Below are 25,069 nucleotides of genomic sequence, written 5' to 3'. Positions count from 1 at the left end.
ATATACAGACTGATTTTACTGATGTGAGTTTAGTAACTTTTTAACAACTCAGTATAGAACAACTAGTAAAAAAAAAAAAGAGAAAAAAATCCCACCCCACCTCCACCATATTAAAACCAACCATGTAGTTCATTATATTCAAAACCCGACAGGACGCCGCACATGCGCAGTAGGAGCCGCGGGCACGCCGCGGGCGGCCAATGACAGCCCGGGGGCGTGTCCTGGCCGGCCAATGACAGCGCAGGGCGCACTATTTAAAGATGCCCTGCACTGTCACAGATTGCCGCAAGGTCTATCTGTGATCCTGAAGTTCCTGTACCTGATTAGTGACCCTGATTGCCCTGACTACGCTGCCTTCTCCTGTGATTTGACCCGAATTGCCCTGACTACGCTGCCTTCTCCTGTGATTTGACCCGAATTGCCCTGACTACGCTGCCTTCTCCTGTGATTTGACCCGGATTGCCCTGACTACTCTGCCTTCTCCTTTCCTGACCCCCGGCTTGTTTGACCATTCTGCGGACTGACTTATCCTGCTGACCCTGCATGTGACCTGACTACTCTTCGCCTGCTGATTCGGTACCTCGCTACCCCACGGGAGCACGGCTCGTGACCATCCTGCTAGGTCCTGCCGTCCTTCTCACATCTGGCTCTCCCGGTACCTGCATACATCCCCGGAGGCTCCCTCTGCCACTGGTGGGCCTGCTCGGAGGTCGTGACCTGGCCCTGGTCTGTTACAAGTCCATCCCCACCATCAGGGGCCCTGGTGAAAGCACAGACCGGGGCTTAGACTCCATGCTCTGGGTAGGTCTGTCAAGTGGGCAGCCTGAGGCACCACCTGGTGGATCATAACACAGAGGAACCAACAATTCTGGTGAGACTGTTTTCTTGATTGCCCAGGAAATCAAAAATCAAAATACTTTATTCATTCCAAAGGGAATTTATTAAATGAGCAGGGAAGGCGGAGATAGCTGTTCATCTCACTTCCTGATTTTTTTCCATCACAATATTATATAATATAGGATAGGATCATAGCACTGTGAACATTTATTGTCCAACTTACTCTTTGGTGGAATCCATTTTGTTTGGATTTTTTTTTTTTTCACGTACATCAAGTGTAGAGCGTTGGCCAGAACATTTACAGCCGTGTATGGATAGGAAGGCAAAGTTGTACGACCATGTAATAACTGTGAAACATTTTTAACATCTGTACAAGGCTCTGCTGTCATATTATATAATTTTTTATAATAGAGGTTTTTGTTTTGGTTTGGGGAAAGGCATCGAAACCCCGTAATCCAAATATCTTCCAGGATGGGGTCAGTTAGGCAGTTGGAGAAGTTGACACCATTGGCATACATATCGATGTTTATGGACCCTTTTTGTGGCCACATTAAAACGAAGCTGCAGTGGACTGGTGTATAGTGTACAGTATATATATTACTTAGTTTACTCCATGAAGGTGGGAAAATAAATGTGATATTTTCTATAGCAGAGAGTATAAGATCATCAAGCTGAAAAAAGTTTGTTGTGAAAGTTCCACACACTATGATAATCTTAGCTGCTGATTTTGTAATAATCGTCAATTTTCGAGAATCATATGCAAGATCTGGAGTGAGTTGGATGCTATAATCTGTGCAGATCCCATGCTGTCTCATCATATTACTCAGTTCTTGGGACTCCTCATTACCGGTGCTATCCCATGTTAATATTCCAACCCAGTTCCACCCAAAATGCTGCAACAGTTGTATAATCGCTGTATAACGGACCCGATCATCTGGTGTCATACGGAATAAAGTTGGACACAATTTTCCATCACTCAGACGAGGGTTGGTGACTTGATAACTGATCTGGATAACATGTTGGAAAATATTTTAATGGGATGAAAATATGAGAAATGTTATATATACAGTGCTCAGCATAAAAGAGTACACCCCTTTTTAAAGGTAAGATTTTAATCAATATCTCAGTGAACACAAAAACAAATTCCAAAATTTTGACAAAACATAGTTTCATAGAACATTTGTTTAGCTCATTACCTGAAAGTAAGGTTAATAATATAACTTAGATTACAAAACCTTCAGTTTTAATTAAATTAGTTGATGCAAAAAAGAATGCATTCCACAACAAAAACGACTGCACTTAGGCTTTAGGAGAGGCTTCCTTCGTGGACAACACCCATGCATGCCATTCCTTTGCAGTGTATGCCGTATTGTGTCACGGGAAACAATAACCCCAGTTTGGCTTTCTACTTCTTTAGCTAACTGCAGAGAACTTACATGGTGATTTTCTTCAACCCTTCTCAGTGGAAGATGCTCTTGTCAAGGTGTTAACTTCCCTGGACGGCCTGGATGTCTCTGTGAGATAGTTGCAGTTCCATCCTTGTTAAATTTCTGTATCACTTTTGATGCATTATTCTGACTGATAAGTAAAGCTTTGCTGATCTTCTTGTATCCTTCACCTTTCTTGTGTAAAGAAATAATTTTCCTTCTCAGAATTTCTCTTCCATGTGGTGCCATTGCTGACAGCATGAAATGGGAGGGGTTTCTTTGTTAAGTAACACCCTTTTATAATCAACTGTCTGCTGGACACCTGTTTAATTAATAATTAAACTCACCTGAAGATGAATTCTTGTTAATTAGGATTTTGTTGTCTAAAATTTGGCTTTGCTCTGAAAACTTTCATTGGGGTGTATTCATTTTTGGATCATGGTCTTAAATGAATGTGTTAAGAAAAATACTTCTTGTGTGTGCAAATTAACAAATCTTGTTTGCAATCAATGGCCAGCATTTGTGGGAGGATTTTGTAATGTAGTATCCTACAGGAAAGGAAAGGTTTTCTGACAGATCTGATGGGGGTGTACTCATTTATGTTGAGTACTGTAATATGGCAAACAAATATCTCTTTATCATATGTATTTTTTCTGTTCATAGAGATCTACTGTAAGTATATGACAGCACACAATGCCTACTTACCGTCTCCACCCTCACTTCTACCTCTTAATTCATCTACAACAACTGCTCACTCTGGGGCTGCTGTAAAACAACAAGACCCCCCGATATATACTGAACATTGTATTTAATTTGGTTACATAGAACATACAACTTCTCCAATCTACTGTTCTACCGTTCCTATGCAATGCCCATATAATCCTCCTTAATTGCACAAACAATCCCGCGGTTCTCTTAGATAAGGCTCAAGGAATACATGTAGGCCATAAAGCAAAATTGAAAGAGATGAATTCATAGATTTAGTGCAATAAAAGAGTTGATTAGTAATTAAATCATAGGCTCAGTATGCACTCAGGTGTGACCAGGTAGAGGGGTGCTTTGTACACGGTATATACAATAATGGTGTAGCGCTAAATATACATACAAATTAATCAAATAACATATGTGTCACACAATAATATAAATACTGTGTATGATCCTATTGGATCAATCAAAAGTGTAAAAAAAGTGCCAATTATAATTTTCTAAAGTCCAATAAATAATTGGGTCTCCATCCAAGGACCCTATAAAGTGCTAGCAACCAGTCCCTATTGGGACCAACTCCCAACTAATAAGTGATGAAAAATAGTGAAGTATCCCCACTCTGGGATATATTTCAATGTTAACACAAATAAAGTGACTGGTGTAAATAACCACATAAATATATATACATAAAGCCAAGTGTCCAACCAATACAACAATCTCAATAACAATTGATGTGTAGTAGTGCCTTTATCTTCAGAAAGGTGCGCCAGTGCTGGTGCAAATGGTGAGCATATATCCTAGACAGCAGGCATGCCCCCTCATCTCCTTGATGCGACCCACAAGGGTCAACTCGTCTTTCGGATCTCTCTGGATCCTACTGGTATTGATTCTCCAGGCCACTAAGGTTCCTCAGCCCCTCCAATATGTAAACACTCCTCGATAAACAGGTACCGCAGTATATGTATCAACAGGTGAACCTCATATTAGGACCATAAAGGGATAGAGAACAAATCTCCCATAGTGCAATGCTGTTTTATTTGTGTAAAGGTTTATAAAATCGCCAATTTCAGACTCACGTCAATAGATCAAACAAGCTTTTTCACCACTACTACTCCAGAGTGCATGCAGTACACCCATGCTGAGTGGTGAAAAAGCCTGTTTGATCTACTGATATGTGAGTCTGAAAATGCCATGTATAACTCTTAAAGTGATTGTAAAGTTTTTTGTTTTGTTTTTTATTTTTTATTTTTTTTTAATTAACATGTTATGCTTACTTCCTCTGTACAATGGTTTTGCACAGAGCAGCCCCAAACCTCCTCTTTTTGGGTCCCTCACCTCCTCTTCTCCCTAAACCACCATAGGAAGCTGCTTTTCATCCATATTTTGATCTGGGTATGTCTGATGACTTCCTACAATGGATCTGGGCCCATAGAGACCTTTTGACCTGCTTTTTTTTTTAGTAGGGGCAAACTGCTCTTACGTGCATCTATGAGCACTAATCTTGCCCCTCACTCCATGCCCTACTGGACATTCATGCAAATCCAACACTTTCTTTTTAGAAGAGAGATGACACAATTTTGGATCAGACCTCTGACAGTCCTTGAGACTTTAATACATTTTAGGACGGACCCAGAGCCCTTCCATAGCTGTGTGGGTAACGATCATTAGATTTCTGTTAATGGTGATCTGTGCTCCGACTAGATACAAAATCCACCTAGACTGTACTGAGCCATCTACTGCACACCATGTTACATACATAATCTATAGAAGTGATCACTTACCTGTGTATACTGATACAGACTAAGTAACTGGGCCAGCGCATGACTTGTATGGAACGTACTGTCACCAATAAAACCGGCCACTTCTCCACGTCCCTTACAGCAATAGTTAGCAGCTTCCTTTTCTCCAGACAATATCTTCATGACATATCCCAAAGTTTTCTTTGGATCAGAACAAGTACTAAATATATGATAGCCCAGGGTAACATTGGGCAGAAGATCGGGGTCCTGGTTAACCTCATTGACAGCAAAGATCATCGCCAATATGCCTTTATACTCTTCTAGGTCATTACTGCGGGATATTGAGAGGGTTATCAAACTCCACAAAATGGCTAATTCTGGGGCGCAGCCCACAGTTCCATTAGAACTAACACACATTTGTTTTACAGGTAACAATACCATGTAATACAAACAGTAAAATGCTAATGGTATCCACTAGACATAGCAACTTTGGTAATTTATACAGCTTGCAGGCAGGTGCAGTCTCTTGTCTCCTCTGCAGGTGGCGCTCAACCACAGTGACATTGCAGAGACAGAGGAAGTAAGGGGGAACTTAGTCTATGGTATCCTGGGTCATTGGGAAGTGATCCAGTTGGACGGTGCTGTCCCATGTGACTCTGGTGGCCATCTTGGGTCATTCAAAGTATATTTAGGAACCTGGGTCCTTGGCTTGGTGTATGGACAGGTTACCCATCTGTCAGAGAAAGCGAATAGCAGTAGGGAAAGGTTCAAGACCAGTATGGATAGGATAGGATAGGGACAGGCTATCCTTCCTAGGGATCTTCCCCATTGAGCTCAGACTGGCCAGGCTGCATTCCGCCCTTGGAGACAGATGCTGTTGGTGCATCAGAGCATGCTCAACTTTACATCATTGCACAGAATTGTGAGTGATCCCAGCTGGGTGTCTTCCCGCTGGGCTGTTTGTAACTTTGAGCCATTCCTTCACTACAAGTTTTGTTAATTACACCCAGATTTAATGTGTTCACTGCTGCCATACCCCGCTGCACCCACCCCCACGCTCATTTAAGTGTTACCTCTACTCTGAATTAAGGACATTACTAAGGCTGGGAACTCGGGGATCATATCCCAGATCTCGGTGCCATGCTTGGCGTCTCTGATCCTGTGGCTATGACAACCTGCCATCATTTTTTTTCAAGTTCACTATTTTCCTTCCTGACATTTTTATACAGGCTGTGGTTGGCTGTTAATAGTAATTCGATTTTTTTTTACTTTGCTCCAACACTTATCTGTATCTCAGCTGGCAATCCCTAATACCCTCCTTACCCCCCTAAGTCTTGAATGATTCACCTAATCTGTGAGTAATAGGGAAGAGGACTGCAGGCTGCAGAGGTTTTAAGGGGTGAGCAGTGTTAGAAGAGAGGTGTAGGGTGAACAGTGTTGGAAGAGGGTTGGCGGTGATGCAGAAATGAACGGCGTTGAAGGAAGCAGAAAAGTGCTGCACTGCTCCTGGTCTCAAATATGCTCCTCAGGTCCTCTAATGTGGCTTTTAAAATCTCATCCCACTCAGTATGTATAGCAAAAAAAAAATCAAAGTCACTCTCCAGAAGTCACATCATGAAGTTTAATTGATGTAGCTGGCTTCTCACATAGTCCCCATTCTAAATGGGTGTGGATTAGGGTGGGGACTGTGTAGGACACCAACTACATTGATTAAACTTCACGGCATAGCTTTTATGGAGTGCGGCTTTGTTTCTTGATTTTGCTAGTGCTGAAAGAAGTTTACAGAGGTGAATGGTGTTGGAGGAAGGTTGCAGTGAGTGAGAAGTCTTAGAAAAGGGGTGCAGGGGTAATAAAAAGTGTTGAAAGAAGAATGCAGGGGATGCAAAGGTTTACTGTGTTGGAAGAGTGTTGTGGGGGGAGGGGGGGCATGAACAGTGTTGGAAGAGGGGTGCAGTGGTGAATAGTAATGGAGCGGTGCTAAGGGGTGCAGATGTGAGCAGTTCTGCAGGAACGTTACAGTGGGTGCGTGGGTGAGCAGTGCTGGAAGAAGGCTGCAGGGGGTGCAGGGGTGAAGAATATTGGAAGAGGGTTGTAGAGAGTGTAGCTGTGAACAGTTCTGGAAGAGGGGTGCAGAAGTGAACAATGTTGGAAGAGCATTACAGGAGGTGCAGATATGAGCAATGTTTGAAGAGGGTTGCAAAGGGTTCAGGGATGAACAGTATTGGAAGAGGGTTGCAGGGGATGAAAACATGAATAATAATGCAGAGGGTTACAGGGGGTGCAGAGGTGAATAGTGCTGACACAGAAGGTTGAAGGGGGCACAGAGGTGAGCAGTGTTGAAATAGGGGTCCAGGGGGTGCAGAGGTGAGCAGTGTTGAAATAGGGGTCCAGGGAGTGCAGAGGTGAGCAGTGTTGAAATTGGGGTCCAGTGGGTGCAGAGGTGAGCAGTGTTGAAATAGGGGTCCAGGGAGTGCAGAGGTGAGCAGTGTTGAAATAGGGGTCCAGGGGGTGCAGAGGTGAACAGTGTTGAAATAGGGGTCCAGGGGTGAGCAGTGTTGAAATAGGGGTACAGGGGGTGCAGAGGTGAGCAGTGTTGAAATAGGGGTACAGGGGGTGCAGAGGTGAGCAGTGTTGAAATAGGGGTCCAGGGGGTGCAGAGGTGAGCAGCATTGAAAGTGAGTTGCAGGGGTTGCACGGGTGAGCAGTATTGGAAGAGGGAAGCAGAAGGCATGGGGGGGGAACAGTTTTGGAGGCGTGTAGCAGAGAGTACATGGGGGAACAGTTTTGGAGGCGTGTAGCAGAGAGTACATGGGGGGAACAGTTTTGGAGGGGGGTTTCATAGTACATAGCCTTATCATTGTATTTTAGATATTTCTGTAAATTGCTCTGCATGTTACTGATTTCTGACCAAATCACTCTGTACACTTGGCTGTACATGAAGTACTCCTGATCATTGCCTGATTATTCAGACTTCTTTAGGTCCCTATGTTCTCATAGCAGATATGAAGAATATGAATCCAAGTTGAAAGCAGACTTAGAAGTATTTAACATGCAAATCCTGATCAAAAAGAAAAAAAAATTGGGCATGATAAAAGGGCATTTATTGAGGGCAAGGCCTATTAGGTGGGAGGTGATGAGAGCAAAGTATGCCTCTAGATATACTGTACACATTGGTCATGTTGTCATACTGATTAGGCCAATCACTCTCTTTTGGATTCTCCTCTTTCTTCACGGGTCTCTTCTAGATGTTCCAAGCACAAGAACATTACCAGTGAACTTCAGAGCACTCTAATGAAAAATATCACAAAAAAAAGCACTTTTCATTCCGATTCTTCAAATAATCCTCTTCACGTGGAGTCAGGTAGCACTGGTAATGGTTCCTCACATATTTCTACTGTCGGACCTTCTCTGATTGTGGAGGGAGGTGTCGCAGTCACAAACCTCCTTGGCTTAGGGAGCGGTGTCCAAACACCAGATCCCTGATAGTCTTTCTCTCTCTACACCTTCCTCTTTTTTTCTGAACACCATGGTAGAATCCAATCGCTCTGCCAAATCGACCAAGGATATCAAACCTTATCTGAAATACCAACCCCCTCCTGCAAAAAAAGTTGAAAATAATAAACATCTCTTCTTATGACTTGTCCTCGGAAGAAGCTGAAGACCTCTCCTTGGGCTTGAGCTTTTATCCATTGTCGAAACTAGATAGGTTTGACATAATTCAAAAATCTACAACAATTTGCATGTAAAATAATCCTACGGTTATCCCATGACAAGACACCTGATGAGACTACCGCCGAAAAACGTTCACTAAAAGCATATAAAGCCCTTCAAAATCTGTCTCTCCTTTATGTGGAGAGTAATTATATAGATCTAATTGATTGGATTGATTTTGAGAAGATGCTCCAGGGTGACAGTGGATTGGTTGAAATAACACTCCACCAGAGGCTTAACTGGAACCTTCAGGGCTCCGGTACAAGAAGCCATGAAGGGCTCCCCTGACCCTATCCCAGAGCCCTTTCCATTGGTCCTGAGGCCCTTGCCACTGATTCCAAAGCCCTTTACTATCGTTGCCGGGCCTTTTATTATGGTCCTGAAGCAGTACCCTTCCACGTGTTTGCAGCAGGCCCTATTCCTGCATAATTGCCAACCTTTGCAAAAAAATTTCAGGGAAACCTTTTTTTTGCTATGGGTTCTGTCAGCCATTTTAGGTAGAGAAGGTATCACCTTCTCACTGGCCATAAACGTATAGGTAGCCTCTTGGTGGGTGGGCCTGAATGCCGAGAAGCTGCTTACATGCCTACCAAAATGTCAACAAATCTGTGTTGAGAGTGCACATCCTGGGGTCACATGGCTGAAATATCCACCTCCCAGCATCTGAAACCTCCTAAACTACTAGGAGATGCCTGCATTAAGGGGTAGCAGCACAGTGGCTAAATAGTTAGCATTTCCACCTAGCAGTATTAGGGTTGTTGGTTCAAATCTCAGCCATGGCACCACCTGCCTGGAGTTTGCATGTTCTTCCTGTGCCTGCGTGGGGTTACCTCCAGGTATTCTGGTCTCCTCCCACACCCCAAAGACATGCTGGTAGGTTAATCAGATCCTGCCTAAATTGGCCCTAGTACAGTATCTGAATATTGATCAATCCTGAAGTAATGACGGCCAATCTAATTTCTTGAGGTCCAAGAATGTCAGAACAGTACAGATATCCCCCAAATGTCAGGACAGTACAGATATCCCCCAAATGTCAGGACAGTACAGATATCCCCCAAGTGTCAGAACAGTACAGATATCCCCCAAATGTCAGAACAGTACAGATATCCCCCAAATGTCAGGACAGTACAGATATCCCCCAAATGTCAGAACAGTACAGATATCCCCCAAATGTCAGAACAGTACAGATATCCCTCAAATGTCAGGACAGTACAGATATCCCCCCAAATGTCAGGACAGTACAGATATCCCCCAAATGTCAGAACAGTACAGATATCCCCCAAATGTCAGAACAGTACAGATATCCCCCAAATGTCAGGACAGTACAGATATCCCCCAAATGTCAGGACAGTACAGATATCCCCCAAATGTCAGGACAGTACAGATATCCCTCAAATGTCAGGACAGTACAGATATCCCCCCAAATGTCAGGACAGTACAGATATCCCCCAAATGTCAGGACAGTACAGATATCCCCCAAATGTCAGAACAGTACAGATATCCCCCAAATGTCAGAACAGTACAGATATCCCCCAAATGTCAGGACAGTACAGATATCCCCCAAATGTCAGGACAGTACAGATATCCCCCAAATGTCAGGACAATACAGATATCCCTCAAATGTCAGGACGGTACAGATATCCCCCAAATGTCAGGACAGTACAGATATCCCCCAAATGTCAGGACGGTACAGATATCCCCCAAATGTCAGGATGGTACAGATATCCCCCAAATGTCAGGACGGTACAGATATCCCCCCAAATGTCAAGACGGTACAGATATCCCCCAAATGTCAGGACAGTACAGATATCCCCCAAATGTCAGGACAATACAGATATCCCTCAAATGTCAGGACAGTACAGATACCCCCCCAAATGTTAGGACAGTACAGATATCCCCCAAATGTCAGGACAGTACAGATATCCCCCCAAATGTCAGAACAGTACAGATATCCCCCAAATGTCAGAACAGTACAGATATCCCCCAAATGTCAGGACAATACAGATATCCCCCAAATGTCAGGACAGTACAGATATCCCCCAAATGTCAGAACAGTACAGATATCCCCCAAATGTCAGGACAGTACAGATATCCCCCAAATGTCAGGACAGTACAGATATCCCCCAAATGTCAGAACAGTACAAATATCCTCCAAATGTCAGAACAGTACAGATATCCCCCAAATGACCCCTTTTTGCAAAGTAGACAGTCCAACGTAATTCATAAGAGGCATGGCGAGTTTTCTGAAGTTGTCATTTTTTTGTCATAATTTTTTGGAAATGAAAAAATAAAAAAAAATGATTTTCACTATTTTTTTTTTTACATACTGTCACCAGTGCAGTACAGCATCATCATATAACTGGCATGGCGGTGATCAGGGACACTGACTGGTGATAGTATGAAAAAAAAAAAAGATTATTTTTTTTACATTTTTTTTTTATTTTTTATTACTTATTACATTTTTTCTCTTTTTTTAAGATTTTGTTTTCATATTTCACTATGACCAAAGTAGTATAATGTTACCATTAGTACAATGTTATTGTACTACTTTGGGGAAGTGATCAGTATTTTTTTTTTTTACACAATTTGCTTATAGCAAAGAATTACTTTTCTATAAGCAAGCATTTACCTGCATGAAATCGATTCATTCAGGTTTTTTTTTTCTTAACTGTAATTTGGCCACAGCTAATCACATGACACAGCTGGGCTGTGATTGGCCCAGCTTGTGCATGTGATCGCTGTGACCATTCACAGCTAGACACACTTGTATTCAATGGATGGCATGAAAGGAAGCCATCCATTGTATACAACTGTCATCTTACTTGCTGTGATTGGTCACAGCAGGTCACATGGTACTGGCATCGGGGCCGGTACACAGATCTGTCATCGGCCGTGTCCAAGGTACATGGCCAGCGAGAGAGATCACGCCCCTGCGTGGCTCTGCGGACAGGCAAACTGCGCATGCCTGAAAGGACGCCGTCCACCCAGAGGGACGACCTGCTCGCCTGGCCGCCATCTGGCTATAGTCCGGGTGGCGACTGGTTAACTTCTCACTATTTGCTGAAGACATTTTGCTAAAGCTTACGGAACCTCACACATCCTTACCTGTCTTGCACAATACATACATTTAGTGAAGCTTCTGGTTACAAAATGAATACTTCCAAAATGGAAACTCTGCCATTAAACATTTCCTTGCTTCAATTGTCTTTGCTATAGCAGTTCTATGCATATCATTGATGTACCCACTCCATCAAATATTTACTGTAGGTACACACATAAAACCTAATTATTCCCATTTATATAAGGCTAACGTTCCCTTTGTTTAGGGAAATACATTCCCTCTTACATCAGTGGGATGCCTACAATATATCTTTTTTTAGGTAAGATCAACGTACTAAAATTGGCCATCTTGCTGAAGTTGCTTTATCTTTTTGAGACCCTGCCAGTTGCTGTACCTAAGTACCAATTACAGTCTCTACAATGTCTTTTTTTCAGATTTATTTGGCACAACAAAAGACCCGGGATAGGGAGATCTGTTCTTCTATCTCCTAGATCTAGAGGAGGCTTAGGAGCCCCGGATTTAATTAAGTACTGCCTAGCCTCCCATTTATGTCAGATTCTCTCATGGACGATTAGGACTCCGAGTAACCGATGGGCAGAAATTGAACTGCAAGTCAGTCTTTTCCAATCCACCTTTCTGTATTATTAGATACCTCTGAAGTGATAGCCAAATGCATACCTCATACTAACTTACAGTAAGGATATGGCATGAGTGTAACAGGACTTTTACTTTACCACCATTGGGCTCTTACTAGACAAACATCTTGTACAGCCCTGCCATGCCCAACAGCTTGTCTTTTACTCAAATGATGCCTTGGGCGCAAGCAGACATATTTCAATTACTTCATTTAGTCAACTCTGTTGCCCACAAATTATCATTTAACCACTTGAGCTCCAGAGGATTTACCCCCCTTAATGACCACGCCTCTTTTTGCTACTCAGCGCTGCACTAATTCAACTGATAATTGCGCGGTCATGCAATGCTGCACCCAAACGAACTTTACGTCCTTTTTTTCACACAAATAGAGCTTTCTTTCGGTGTAATTTGATCACCTGTGCGCTTTTTATTTTTCACGCTATAAACAAAAAAAGGCCAAAAATTTTGAAGAAAAACAATATTTACTTTCAGCTATAAAAAATATATAGTAAACTCAAAGTTGGTTATAAATTTAGGCCAAAATGTATTCTGCTCCATGTTTTTGGTAAAAAAATCCCAATAAGTGTATATTGATTGCTTTGTGTGGAAGTTATAGCGTCTACAAACTGTGGTATAAATACTGCAATTTACGCCATTTTTCTGCTATACAGCACTGCGCTAGTTTAACGGAAAATTGCGCGGTCATGCAATACGGTACATAAATGAAATGTACATCCTTTTTTTCCCCACAAATTGAGCTTTCTTTAGGTGGTATTTGATCGCCTGTGCGGTTTTTATTTTTTGCGCTATAAAAAAAAAGGCTGACAATTTTGAGGAAAAACAAACAATATTTTGGACTTTTTGCTATAAAACATGTCCAGTAAAAAAAAAATGCAACAATCAAATTTAGTCATAAATTTCTGCCAAAATGCATTCTGCGACATGTCTTTGCTAAAAAAAAAACCCAATACGTGTAAATTAATTGGTTTACGTGAAAGTTATAGCGTTTACAAATGGCGGGAAAGATACTGGGATTTTTAGGGTTTTTTTTATACTAATAATGGCGGCGATCAGCAAATTATGGCGGCGATCAGTGACTTATGACAGCGACCAGTGACTTATGGCGGGACTGCGGCGGACATTCTGACATTGGAAGGTACTGACTTGGGGTCACTGACATCCCCAAAAACACTAATACAGTGATCATGCAAAAAAAAAAACACTGACACTGTACTAATGGCAATGGGGAGGAAGGGGTTAACTTTATTTTGCAGGGAAGGGTTATAGGAGTGAGGGGAGTGTTTTACTAGGGGGCGGGGTGGGGCGGGGGTGTGTACTGGGCGGGACAAGGCTGATCGTTCTTTCTCGATCAGCTCATCCTCAAGCTGACAGGGAAGTGACAGACAGCACAGCTAGCTGAGATGTTTCCAAAACTGTTGGTTATGTGTTAGAGAAGACACTAGTAGCTTGTGATGAGGCAGAACTTGGTTTACTTGTGTGGCTTAAGTTGCAAACATACAAAGCATTTCAGCAAACTGTAACAGCAGACATCTTGGTTATGAAGAGAGAGAGAGAAGAGAAAGAACCAACAAGTTTTACAGATATGCACAACTGGTAACCTTAGTGTACAGTGCCATCTACTGGTCAAGTGATATTAACACACAATACTGTATATAGTACATGCTGGTGCATCCCCAACAACAACTTGATTGAAGTAAAACTGTGGGAAATTCAGTTGATTGGACATAATTAGGAAAGGCATAAACCTGTCTAGATAAGGTCCCACAGTTAACAGTGCATGTCAGAGCACAAACCAAGCCATGAAGTCCAAGGAATTGTCCGTAGACCTCCGAGACAGGATTGTATCAAGGCACAGATCTGGGGAAGGGTACAGAAAAATGTCTGCAGCATTGAAAGTCCCAATGAGCACAGTGGCCTCCATCATCTGTCAATGGAAGAAGTTTGGAACCACCAGGAATCATCCTAGAGCAGGCCGCCCAGAAAAATGAGCAATCCAGGGAGAAAGGCCTTAGCCTGGGAGGTAATCAAGCACCCTATGGTCACTGTGAAAGAGCTCCAGCATTTCCCTGTGGAGAGAGGAGAACAAACATCTCTGCGGTACTCCACCATTCAGGCCTGTATGTTAGAGTTGCCAGGCGGAAGCCACTCCTCAGTAAAAGGCAAATGACAGCCTGCCTGGAGTTTGCCAAAAGGGACCTGAGGGACTCTCAGATGATTAGAAACAAAACTCTCTGGTCTGATGAAACAAAGATTGAGCTCTTTGGCTTGAATGCCAAGTGTCATGTCTGGAGGAAACCAGGCACTGCTCACCACCTGGCCAATACCATCCCTACAGTGAAGCATGGTGGTGGCAGCATCATGTTGTGGGGATGTTTCTCAGTGGCAGGAACTGGGAGACTAGTCAGGATCAAAGGAAAGATGAATTCAGCAATGTACAGAGACATCCTTGATAAAAACCTGTTCTAGAGCGCTCTGGACCATAGACTGGGGCGATGGCTCATCTTTCAACAGGACAACAACCCTAAGCACACAGCCCACATTACAAAGGAATAGCTACGGGCCAACTCTATGAATGTCCTGGAGTGGCCCAGCCAGAGCCCAGACTTGAACGCAATTGAACATCTTTGGAGAGAGCTGAAAATGGCTGTGCACCAACACTCCCCATCCAACCTGATGGAGTTTGAGAGGGACTGCAAAGAAGAATGGGAGAAATTGCCCAAAAATAGGTGTGCCAAGCTTGTAGCATCATACTCCAAATGACTTGAGGCTGTAATTGGTGCTAAAGGGGCTTCAACAAAATATTGAGCAACAGCTGTGAATACTTAAGTACATGGGTTTTTTTTTTTTTTTAATAAATTGCAAAGATTTCAAAACAAACTTCTTTCAAGTTGTCATAATGGGGTACTGTTTGTAGAATGTTGGGGAAAAAATGTATGCATTCCATTGTGGAATAAGGCTGTAACATAACAAAATGCGGCAAAAGTTAAGCGCTGGGAATACTTTCTGGATGCAATGTACAGTTGGGCACCAGGCTGGGAAGACTGAATCTGCAATAGGCAAGCAGCTTGGTGTGAACAAATCAACTGTGGGAGCAATAATTGGAAAATGGAAGACATATAAGACCAGTGATAATCTCCCTCGATCTGGGGCTCCACGCAAGATCTCACCCCGTGGGGTTAAAATGATCACAAGAACGGTGAGCAAAAATTCCAGGACCACACGGGGGGACCTAGTGAATGACCTGCAGAGAGCTGGGACCAACGTAACAAAGGCTACCATCAGTAACACACTACGCCGCCAGGGACTCAGATCCTGCAGTGCCAGACGTGTTCCCCTGCTTAAGCCAGTACATGACCAGGCCCATCTGAAGTTTGCTAGAGAGCATTTGGATGATCCAGAAGAGGATTGGGAGAATGTCATATGGTCAGATGAAACCAAAATAGAACTGTTTGGTAGAAACACAACTCGTCGTGTTTGGAGGAGAGAGAATGCTGAGTTGCATCCAAAGAACACCATACCTACTGTGAAGCATGGGGGTGGCAACATCATGCTTTGGGGCTGTTTCTCCGCAAAGGGACCAGGACGACTGATCCATGTACAGGACAGAATGAATGGGGCCATGTATCGTAAGATTTTGAGTGCAAACCTCCTTCCATCAGCAAGGGCATTGAAGATGAAACGTGGCTGGGTCTTCCAACATGACAATGATCCCCAACATACCACCCGGGCAACGAAGGAGTGGCTTCGTAAGAAGCATTTCAAGGTCCTGGAGTGGCCTAGCCAGTCTCCAGATCTCAACCCCATAGAAAACCTTTGGAGGGAGTTGAAAATCCGTGTTGCCCAGCGACAGCCCCAAAACATCGCTGCTCTAGAGGAGATCTGCATGGAGGATGGGCCAACATACCAGCAACAGTGTGTGCCAACCTTGTGAAGACTTACAGGAAACGTTTGACCTCTGTCATTGCCAACAAAGGATATATAACAAAGTATTGACATGAACTTTTGATATTGACCTCTAGAGCAGCGATGTTTTGGGGCTGTCGCTGGGCAACACGGATTTTCAACTCCCTCCAAAGGTTTTCTATGGGGTTGAGATCTGGAGACTGGCTAGGCCACTCCAGGACCTTGAAATGCTTCTTACGAAGCCACTCCTTCGTTGCCCGGGTGGTATGTTGGGGATCATTGTCATGTTGGAAGACCCAGCCACGTTTCATCTTCAATGCCCTTGCTGATGGAAGGAGGTTTGCACTCAAAATCTTACGATACATGGCCCCATTCATTCTGTCCTGTACATGGATCAGTCGTCCTGGTCCCTTTGCGGAGAAACAGCCCCAAAGCATGATGTTGCCACCCCCATGCTTCACAGTAGGTATGGTGTTCTTTGGATGCAACTCAGCATTCTCTCTCCTCCAAACAGGACGAGTTGTGTTTCTACCAAACAGTTCTATTTTGGTTTCATCTGACCATATGACATTCTCCCAATCCTCTTCTGGATCATCCAAATGCTCTCTAGCAAACTTCAGATGGGCCTGGTCATGTACTGGCTTAAGCAGGGGAACACGTCTGGCACTGCAGGATCTGAGTCCCTGGCGGCGTAGTGTGTTACTGATGGTAGCCTTTGTTACGTTGGTCCCAGCTCTCTGCAGGTCATTCACTAGGTCCCCCCGTGTGGTCCTGGAATTTTTGCTCACCGTTCTTGTGATCATTTTAACCCCACGGGGTGAGATCTTGCGTGGAGCCCCAGATCGAGGGAGATTATCACTGGTCTTATATGTCTTCCATTTTCCAATTATTGCTCCCACAGTTGATTTGTTCACACCAAGCTGCTTGCCTATTGCAGATTCAGTCTTCCCAGCCTGGTGCCCAACTGTACATTGCATCCAGAAAGTATTCCCAGCGCTTAACTTTTGCCGCATTTTGTTATGTTACAGCCTTATTCCACAATGGAATGCATACATTTTTTCCCCAACATTCTACAAACAGTACCCCATTATGACAACTTGAAAGAAGTTTGTTTTGAAATCTTTGCAATTTATTAAAAAAAAAAAAAAACCCATGTACTTAAGTATTCACAGCTGTTGCTCAATATTTTGTTGAAGCCCCTTTAGCACCAATTACAGCCTCAAGTCATTTGGAGTATGATGCTACAAGCTTGGCACACCTATTTTTGGGCAATTTCTCCCATTCTTCTTTGCAGTCCCTCTCAAACTCCATCAGGTTGGATGGGGAGTGTTGGTGCACAGCCATTTTCAGCTCTCTCCAAAGATGTTCAATTGCGTTCAAGTCTGGGCTCTGGCTGGGCCACTCCAGGACATTCATAGAGTTGGCCCGTAGCTATTCCTTTGTAATGTGGGCTGTGTGCTTAGGGTTGTTGTCCTGTTGAAAGATGAGCCATCGCCCCAGTCTATGGTCCAGAGCGCTCTAGAACAGGTTTTTATCAAGGATGTCTCTGTACATTGCTGAATTCATCTTTCCTTTGATCCTGACTAGTCTATAAAATTTACTCTGCTAGGGAAAATCCACAACAACAAAAAAATGGTAAATGAGTAAAATAGGTACTATGGCATCAAAAGAGTTTGGAAGGGCATGCTAACTAAGCATCTGTATTTGTTCAGAATTACTGAATCCCGTAGCTCTGCATTGTACTGGATTGGTAGATCATTCCTTCAGTCTTTCTAGCTGTTTAAAAATGTCGCTGCCTGTCAAAACACCCAGGTTCCCCTTCCACTCCACGCAAGTCCCCCACCAACGACACATATGTATGAGGACACATGTAACCAACAGCTGGCAATTTGCACACAGTTCCCACATCTCAACACCTCCTGTGTGAGAGGTACCAGGCTATCAAAACCCCCTTTGTGGCCAGTATGTGTCTTTCCTCACCCCTTCTCTATATGGTAAGGTCTGGCAATACAGGAAGGAATAAGCTCTCACACTGAAGAAGCCTGATAGTCCCCAGCAGCTGGTGAGCTGGTCTGGGTGATAGAAGACTGGTCCAGGATGGTCCATGAAGGCTGTTCCCTGGCAGGCACACAGTGGGTCCAGAAAAAGAGAGAGGAGCAGAAGGTGCAGAGTAGGGCTATACAAGGAGAGGCACAGGGTGGCTCCTGAGAGACCAACCTTATTCTTGGGTCTCCAGTGGCACAGGTGGCCTTCAGGGAGACTGGAAACAACTGTCAAGGTCCTACCTTTTTACCAGAGGTTATGTTACTCCATGTGCTGGCATCCATCTTGGATTTCTGCAGAGCATGGTGGGAATCTTTTATGCCTTCAGGTCTCTGAGGTCCATCCCCCAGAGGGGTGTGGCTGATGACATATAAGCCTGTGTTCTGCACATGCTCTTTGCACTTGTGTCTTTGTGTTGCTGTTACTCTGTTCTGACTCTCGTGACTCTCCTGGAATCTGACTCGGCTTGTGACCTGACCATTCTTTGTGTTCTTCTTTGATCTGACCCTCCGTTGCTGAACCCGGCTCGTGACCTGTGATTCTCGTCTGCTGTCCTGTACCGTTTTTGTCTCATTGTTGTTGACCCAGTCTGTCTGACTACTCTATTGTCCTTACCACTAGCTACACGCCATTGGTGGCGGCCATTACCGCAGCTGGGGTGCCTCGGGGGCCGCGACCTGGTTCCTGGCTGCGTCAAGTCCATCCCCACCATCAGGGGCCCTGGTGAAGGGCAGCCTGGGACTTAGACTCCGCGCCCTGAGGGACTTCGGTCTATGGGTGGTGGTTGTCGTCAGCCTGTGCGTTACATTGATATTAGGCCTGCCTGTCCGTTTCCCAGCTCCTGCCCTGACAACAACAGTCTGATTACTGGCCCCTCAGCTCAGATACATACAGTATAACTAATTCAGGGTGACATCTCATTATGCAGGCAACCCACTGCTTAGCAGGTGAGAGGATTCACCCTCTTCCAGAGCAGCCACATCAGGTGCACAGCCAGCAGTTAGCTATAGTATTTGTCTCCAGGAGGGCACAGTGTGGGGCAAAGTGTGTGCTGTGCCCTGCTGGAGACAAAGAGCTTGTTGTGCTCCTGACATGACTACATGGGAAGAGGGCAGAACCTGTTGTCCAGACAATCTAATGCTAAGTCCCCGAAGGCTACCGAAGGCTGCCTGTGAGGACCGAAAACTAAGGTTGGGCCTCCAGGAGCCAGCATGCGTCTCTCCTTATACAACTGCCTCTCTGCCTGCATGTTCTGTTCTTCTCTCCCTCTCTGGACTCAGCATATACCTGCCCAGGAAACTGCCTCCACAGACAATCCTGGACCAGCCTTCAATCACCCAGACCACCTCAAAAGCTTCCTAGGACCATTGTGCTTTCTCAGCGTGAGTGCTTGAACCTTCCTGTATTGCCCTTTGCTTTGCCACAAGATGTAAAAGGGTTCTTTCAGGACTTTAGACATCATTATGAGACACTGGAAATCACAACCATAGACTAGACCTGCCATATGGTAGAGCTGCTAGATAGGAGGGCTATGGAGGCCTATTTAATGCTGGATCCTGTAAAGAAGTGGAACTATGAGAATATAAAAATGGCAATGCTGGACTGCTATGCAGTGACATCAAAAATTTATTGCACCCAACTCTTACAAAATGTTTTTACACAAACTATCTCAAGTGTGTCATTGACAGCTGGAAAGGAAGAAAGCAACCTCCCCTGAGGACATTATCCAGGCAGTCTTAAAGGAGCAGGCTGTTTTTTAAATGTCCCTCTGTGCTACATCACTGGGTGCAAGCTACCCTGGAGGAAGCAGTAGCCTTAGCAAATGAGGACCTTATGATTAATCCCTAATGGAAAAATTCTGACCCTACCATCTGAATGTCGCAGCTGAAATCCAGACTCATCAGACCAGGCAATGTTTTTCTAATCTTCTATTGTCCAATTTTGGTTAGCCTGTGCGAATTGTAGCCTCTGTTTCCTGTTCTTAGCTGACAGCAGTAGTACCTGGTGTGGTCTTTTGCTGCTGTAGCCCATCTGCTTCAAGTTTGGATGTGCTGTGCGTTCAGAGATGGTATTCTGCATACCTTCGTTCTAACAAGTGGTTTTGAGTTACTGCTGCCTTTTTATTATCTGAAATCTGTCTGCCCATTTTTTTCTGACCTCTGACATTATCAAGTAATTTTCCTCCACACAACTACGGATCATTGGATATTTTATTTTTTTTCGGACCATTCTCTGTAAACCTTAGAGAGGGCTGTGCGTGAAAATCCCACTAGATCAGCAGTTTTTTAAGTACTCAGACCATCCCGTCTGGCACCAACAACCATGCCACATTCAAAGTAATTTAAATCCCCGTCCTTCCCCATTCTGATGCTCGGTTTGAACTTCAGCAAGTCGTCTTCACCACGTTTACATGCCTAAATGCATTGAGCTTCTGCCATGTGATTGGCTCATTAGCAATTTGTGTTACCAAGAAATTGAACAGGTGGACCTAATAAAGTGGCTGGTGAGTGTATATGACATGGGATATAATTATGAAAGGAAACAGCAGTACCAAAATCAGAGGATTATTAGTAATACATCCATTGGAGGCCTTCAGTTCAGGATGCCCTTATAACATCACCCCAAGAAAAGTATAAAAAAAAAGTATAAGAAGTATATAACTGGATAGAAAATAAATATCGGCGCTGTTTGTGTTCTCCATGTTGCTAAATCCCATAAGAACATTCTGAGCTCCTTGAGGTGTCACCCAAGATAAATGGTGTCTGGTCTAATATGACCAAACAAGACTTCTACTGGTTGCTGACTGATTATGTGTGTATGTGTGTATGTATGTGCGACAGTTGTGAGATATTATTACTTACTAAGTTTATAAAATTGAAAAAAAGACACAGGTCCATCCGGTTCAACCTATCTGTGTGTATGTGTGTGATTTTTATTCTCTAATAATTCATATTGCGATTTGATCCCAGGTTCTGATCCCTTAGTGGAGCAAGCAGCCAGCATGGGGTATTTTCAGCCAGGTACATCCAAACTCACTAAGTCCTCAGACAGTAATCAGGCAGTGGTTTTTTTTGTTGTTTTGTAGAACTGGAATAGGGATTGGGAAAAGCTTTGGGATGCCCAGGACTAAACAGCTTGATTGAGGACGCCATCTTGAAGCAGTTAAGCAAAGTAGACCAGAATCTTCTGTACAAAAGGTAGAACCAGCTTTTAGCATGGGGGGGGGCTTCCTCCCCAGGTGCAGGTCTGGCAGATAGGTTTACAACAGTTCTTCTATCCATAAGAGGTGTACAAACAATAGTCATTCTCTCAGGATTCTTTTTGGCCTACTCGCTGGGATCCAGTCAGACTGAAGGCCTCCTTTACTTCAGCAGGCACTGACACAAGATATCTCAGAAAGAACCCCTCTAGAAGTTTCTTTGGGTGTTCCTGCGGAGCCTTTTTTAAAAATTCTTTTTACGGGTTGACGGCGGCAGCGGCGGTGACAGCAGGCATCATGATTGATGTTGGATCTACTTCGGGGGACATTCTTTTAGGACTTTTCAAAGTCCTGTCTTTTTTCACACTACACTTTTAGTTTTTTTGTGAATGAGTAGGGGTAACGTGTACCACATACTCATTCACATAAGGGGGGTGCAGGATCTGGGGGTCCCCTTGTTAAAGGGGGCTTCAAGATTCTGATAAGCCCCCTGCCTGCAGACCCCCACAGCCACCTACCAGGGTGTGTGGGGAAGAGGCTCTTGTCCCCATCAAGATGGGGACAAGGTGCTTTGGGGGAGAGCCCCCCTGCCCCCCAAAACACCCCCCATGTTGAGGGCATGTGGCCTGGTATGGTTCAGGAGGGGGGGGGGCGCTCGCTCGCCCCCCCCCCCCATGCTCGGATAACGGTCTGGTATGGATTTTGGGGGGGACCCCCACGCCATTTCTTTTTAATTTTGGCGTGGGAGTTCCCCTCAAAATTCATACCAGACTCAAAGGGCTTGGTATGAATGGGAGGGGGGACCCCACGCCATTGTTTAAATTATTTTTTTAATTGCCGACAATTCGTTTACATTTAACTATGAGTCCTGAGAATTGGTGTCCAAAACTGAACTGCATATACAAGATGAGGGTGAACCCATGTTTTGTATAGGGGTAGAATTATTGATGTATCTCTGCAATGTATTTTGCTTTGTTATCTTCAGCTTAACATTGTATGTTATTATGAAGTCTTTGAACTACATTCTTCCCAGATCCTTCTTCATCACTGATTCTCCCAGGGGATCGCCTCCTAATGTGTCATTTTCATGTGTGTTTTACGCAACCAAGTGCATAATTCTACAATTCCCAGTATTGAAACTCATGTGCCAAGTAGCTGCCCAACCCCCTAGATTGTCAAGGTGTTCCTGTAATGAGGCCACATCCTACGAACCATTTCCCAGCATAATTTGGTATCATCGGCAAACACTGAAATTTATCTCTTGATTCCAACCTCTAAATCATTAATAAATAAATTGAACAGCATTGGCCCCAAGACAGAACCCTGGGGCCCACCACTGACAACTTTAGACCATTCAGAGAATGAGTCATATATCACTACTCTCTGGATCCATTAATGTAAACAATACATACAGTATGAACATTCAACAATACATACAATCTTATCAACTTGTCAGACCTTATTTTATAGATGAAATGTTTATGAGGTACAGTTTTAAATGTCTTAGAAAAATCTAAATTAACTACAGGTTACCACAGCGGCTAAAGGAGTCCTGGCAAAATAATGGAAGTCTCCAACCCTCTGCACCCCTGCAGTCAAACACAAAGTGACACAAGCTATGATTCATGCCAAAATAGAAGCGACCATTAAGGATACAGAAGCCAAATTTACAGTAACCTGGACTCCCTGGGTCGAACGTTATCTTCCACCTAATTTTGATAAATCACTATTGCTTCCTTGACTAACATCTACTATGTTCCTCATGTAGGACACATACCAGCTTCCTATCGGGATTGGTCGTCACTCTCACCTGTCCTATCTTCTGGCCTACCTCAACTTCATTTTCTCTCTTTCCCTGAATTAATTTTATTTTCTTCTACAAGAAACATTTATCATTGAGAGTCCATACTACTCACTGGAGCAGAACGTGCTCGGTTTACCCCATGTTCCCCCCCTTCTTACAGCAACGTGGTGGACCTCACTATCCCTTCTTTCACACCACCCTACTCTCAACAAAGGTCTACAGATGGCCCATCCACCTATGAGTTCTACTTGCTTGAGTCGAAATTCATCTTTGTATGTCATGTATATGCACTTCTCACTAAGCAGATCTGATTCTGATGAAGCAATTCCTAACTGATATCATTGTATCTTCCATTCTCTGCCACTTGTACCCAAGTTGCATACCTAGATATGATTGCTGTTGTCCATTTTCCTCAATAAAATATTTGGACAAAAAAAATATAAATAAACTATGTCCACTGGATGTCCACTATCCAATGTCTCACAGAAGAATACCAGGATGTTCTGACAAGAAGGGTCTTTTATAAATCCATACCTTTATCACTGACAAGTTTCTGAGTCTCTTACCATTCCCTCAATGCCTTTCATATTATTGCTGTTACTTAATACATCTACCTTTCCCTGTCATTTGTGGCCAGCTTCCAGTGTTCATCCATTCTGGGGCTACTTGCACGCTTGAATTTCTTGTTGAATTTCTTAATCATCTGTAATGCCAAGGGTGTCCCTTCTACTTTGTTTTTTTTTCTCATTTATTTTTTTCACACTAGAAGTTAGCCACATAGGTTTGAAATGTGTTTTTTAGCTTATTAACTAATCGCATACAATGACTACCACTCTTGTTTAATTCATGTTGAAAATAGTCCCACTTGTCTTGTGTTGTGTTTGTTGCAAATATATGGTCCCACTGTCCATTGTCATGCAGGAAGGGTCTCAGCATATTGAAGATAGTTTTTATGAAATGTAGCATTCTTGTAACATCAACATACTGTACTTCTCTTTCCTGTAATTTATGGCAAACGTGATTACACCATGATCACTATTGCCCAAGTTTTAACTAATCTGCACATCTGTAATAAGTTTTGTGTTGTTAGAAATTAGTGGAATTAAAATGATCATTTTCTCTTGTTGGGATTTCTGCCATTTGTTCCATGGAATCTTCCTGCAATAAGTTTAAGGAATGGCAAGCCTTTTGTTGGCTGTACAATTCCATTTGCCCAATCAACATCAGGTTAGGTAAATCACCCATAATAATAACATCGCCCTGCTTCCCAGCCATTTCAGTCTGTGAAAGGAGCTGAGACTCTTTCTAATACTTTATATTAAGGGACCTATGGAACATTCTCACAAATCATTTACTATTCGATGCACTCTTGTGCAGCTTCAGCCATAACGGCTTTGTACCATTACAGTCCTCATTAGTGATACCATCTCTCAAACTCACTTTCAGATCTCTCCTCACATACATACTATATATGCCCCTTCACCTCTTCTACCAACTCTTTACCGCTGAACTAGAGTGTACCCCTCAATATTTGCAGCCCAATCATGTGAGCTCTAATCAGGTTTCTGATGTTCCCACAAAGTCAAAGAGCTCCTCGAATAAAATAGTTACAGTTTGTTTTGTTTGCCGGATTTCTTACATCTGTGAATATGTTTTTAATTTTGTATAAGCATTTAATATTCTAGTATTACTTACTAGAGATGAGCGAATCGAACTAGGCGAACCGGAATTCGAGTCGAATTTCAGGAAATATTCGATTCGTGTCGAAACCGAAATTTTGCCTACTTCGGGTGCGCGAATCGAACATTTCCCGATCAGCCGGCAAAAGTGTCCCTGCAGTGAGCTCCGCTATTTCTGACAGTTCTCTGACAGAAGGAACACATGTTTAGCGGTTGAAACATTGTATCTATTAGTTTACATTTAGGATACAGATATTTCAACCGCTGTACATGTGAAGAAGCTGTGAGAGAACTGTCAGAAATA

General features: G+C 43.5%; 1 protein-coding gene across 1 annotated transcript in view; it reads right to left on the bottom strand.

Moving 5' to 3' along the window:
• Positions 1–23,789, bottom strand: part of LOC149457657 (vomeronasal type-2 receptor 1-like) — a 28,799-nt gene extending 5,010 nt beyond the window's left edge. Inside the window, exons 1-3 of the mRNA XM_089683391.1 lie at positions 23,701–23,789; positions 4,751–5,039; positions 1,108–1,844 (exon numbers count right to left, since the gene is read on the bottom strand). Coding sequence (XP_089539517.1) covers positions 1,108–1,844; positions 4,751–5,039; positions 23,701–23,789 — 1,115 coding nt within the window. The remainder of the gene's footprint in view (positions 1–1,107; positions 1,845–4,750; positions 5,040–23,700) is intronic.
• Between the last annotated feature and the right edge of the window lie 1,280 nt (positions 23,790–25,069).

The sequence above is a fragment of the Staurois parvus genome, unplaced genomic scaffold (assembly GCF_062004578.1).
Source record: "Staurois parvus isolate SC_StPar_1 unplaced genomic scaffold, SC_StPar_1.0 ptg000308l, whole genome shotgun sequence".
Taxonomy (NCBI): domain Eukaryota; kingdom Metazoa; phylum Chordata; class Amphibia; order Anura; family Ranidae; genus Staurois; species Staurois parvus.
The sequence above is the reverse complement of the archived record's forward strand: the minus strand, read 5'-3'. Positions and strand labels throughout refer to the sequence as shown.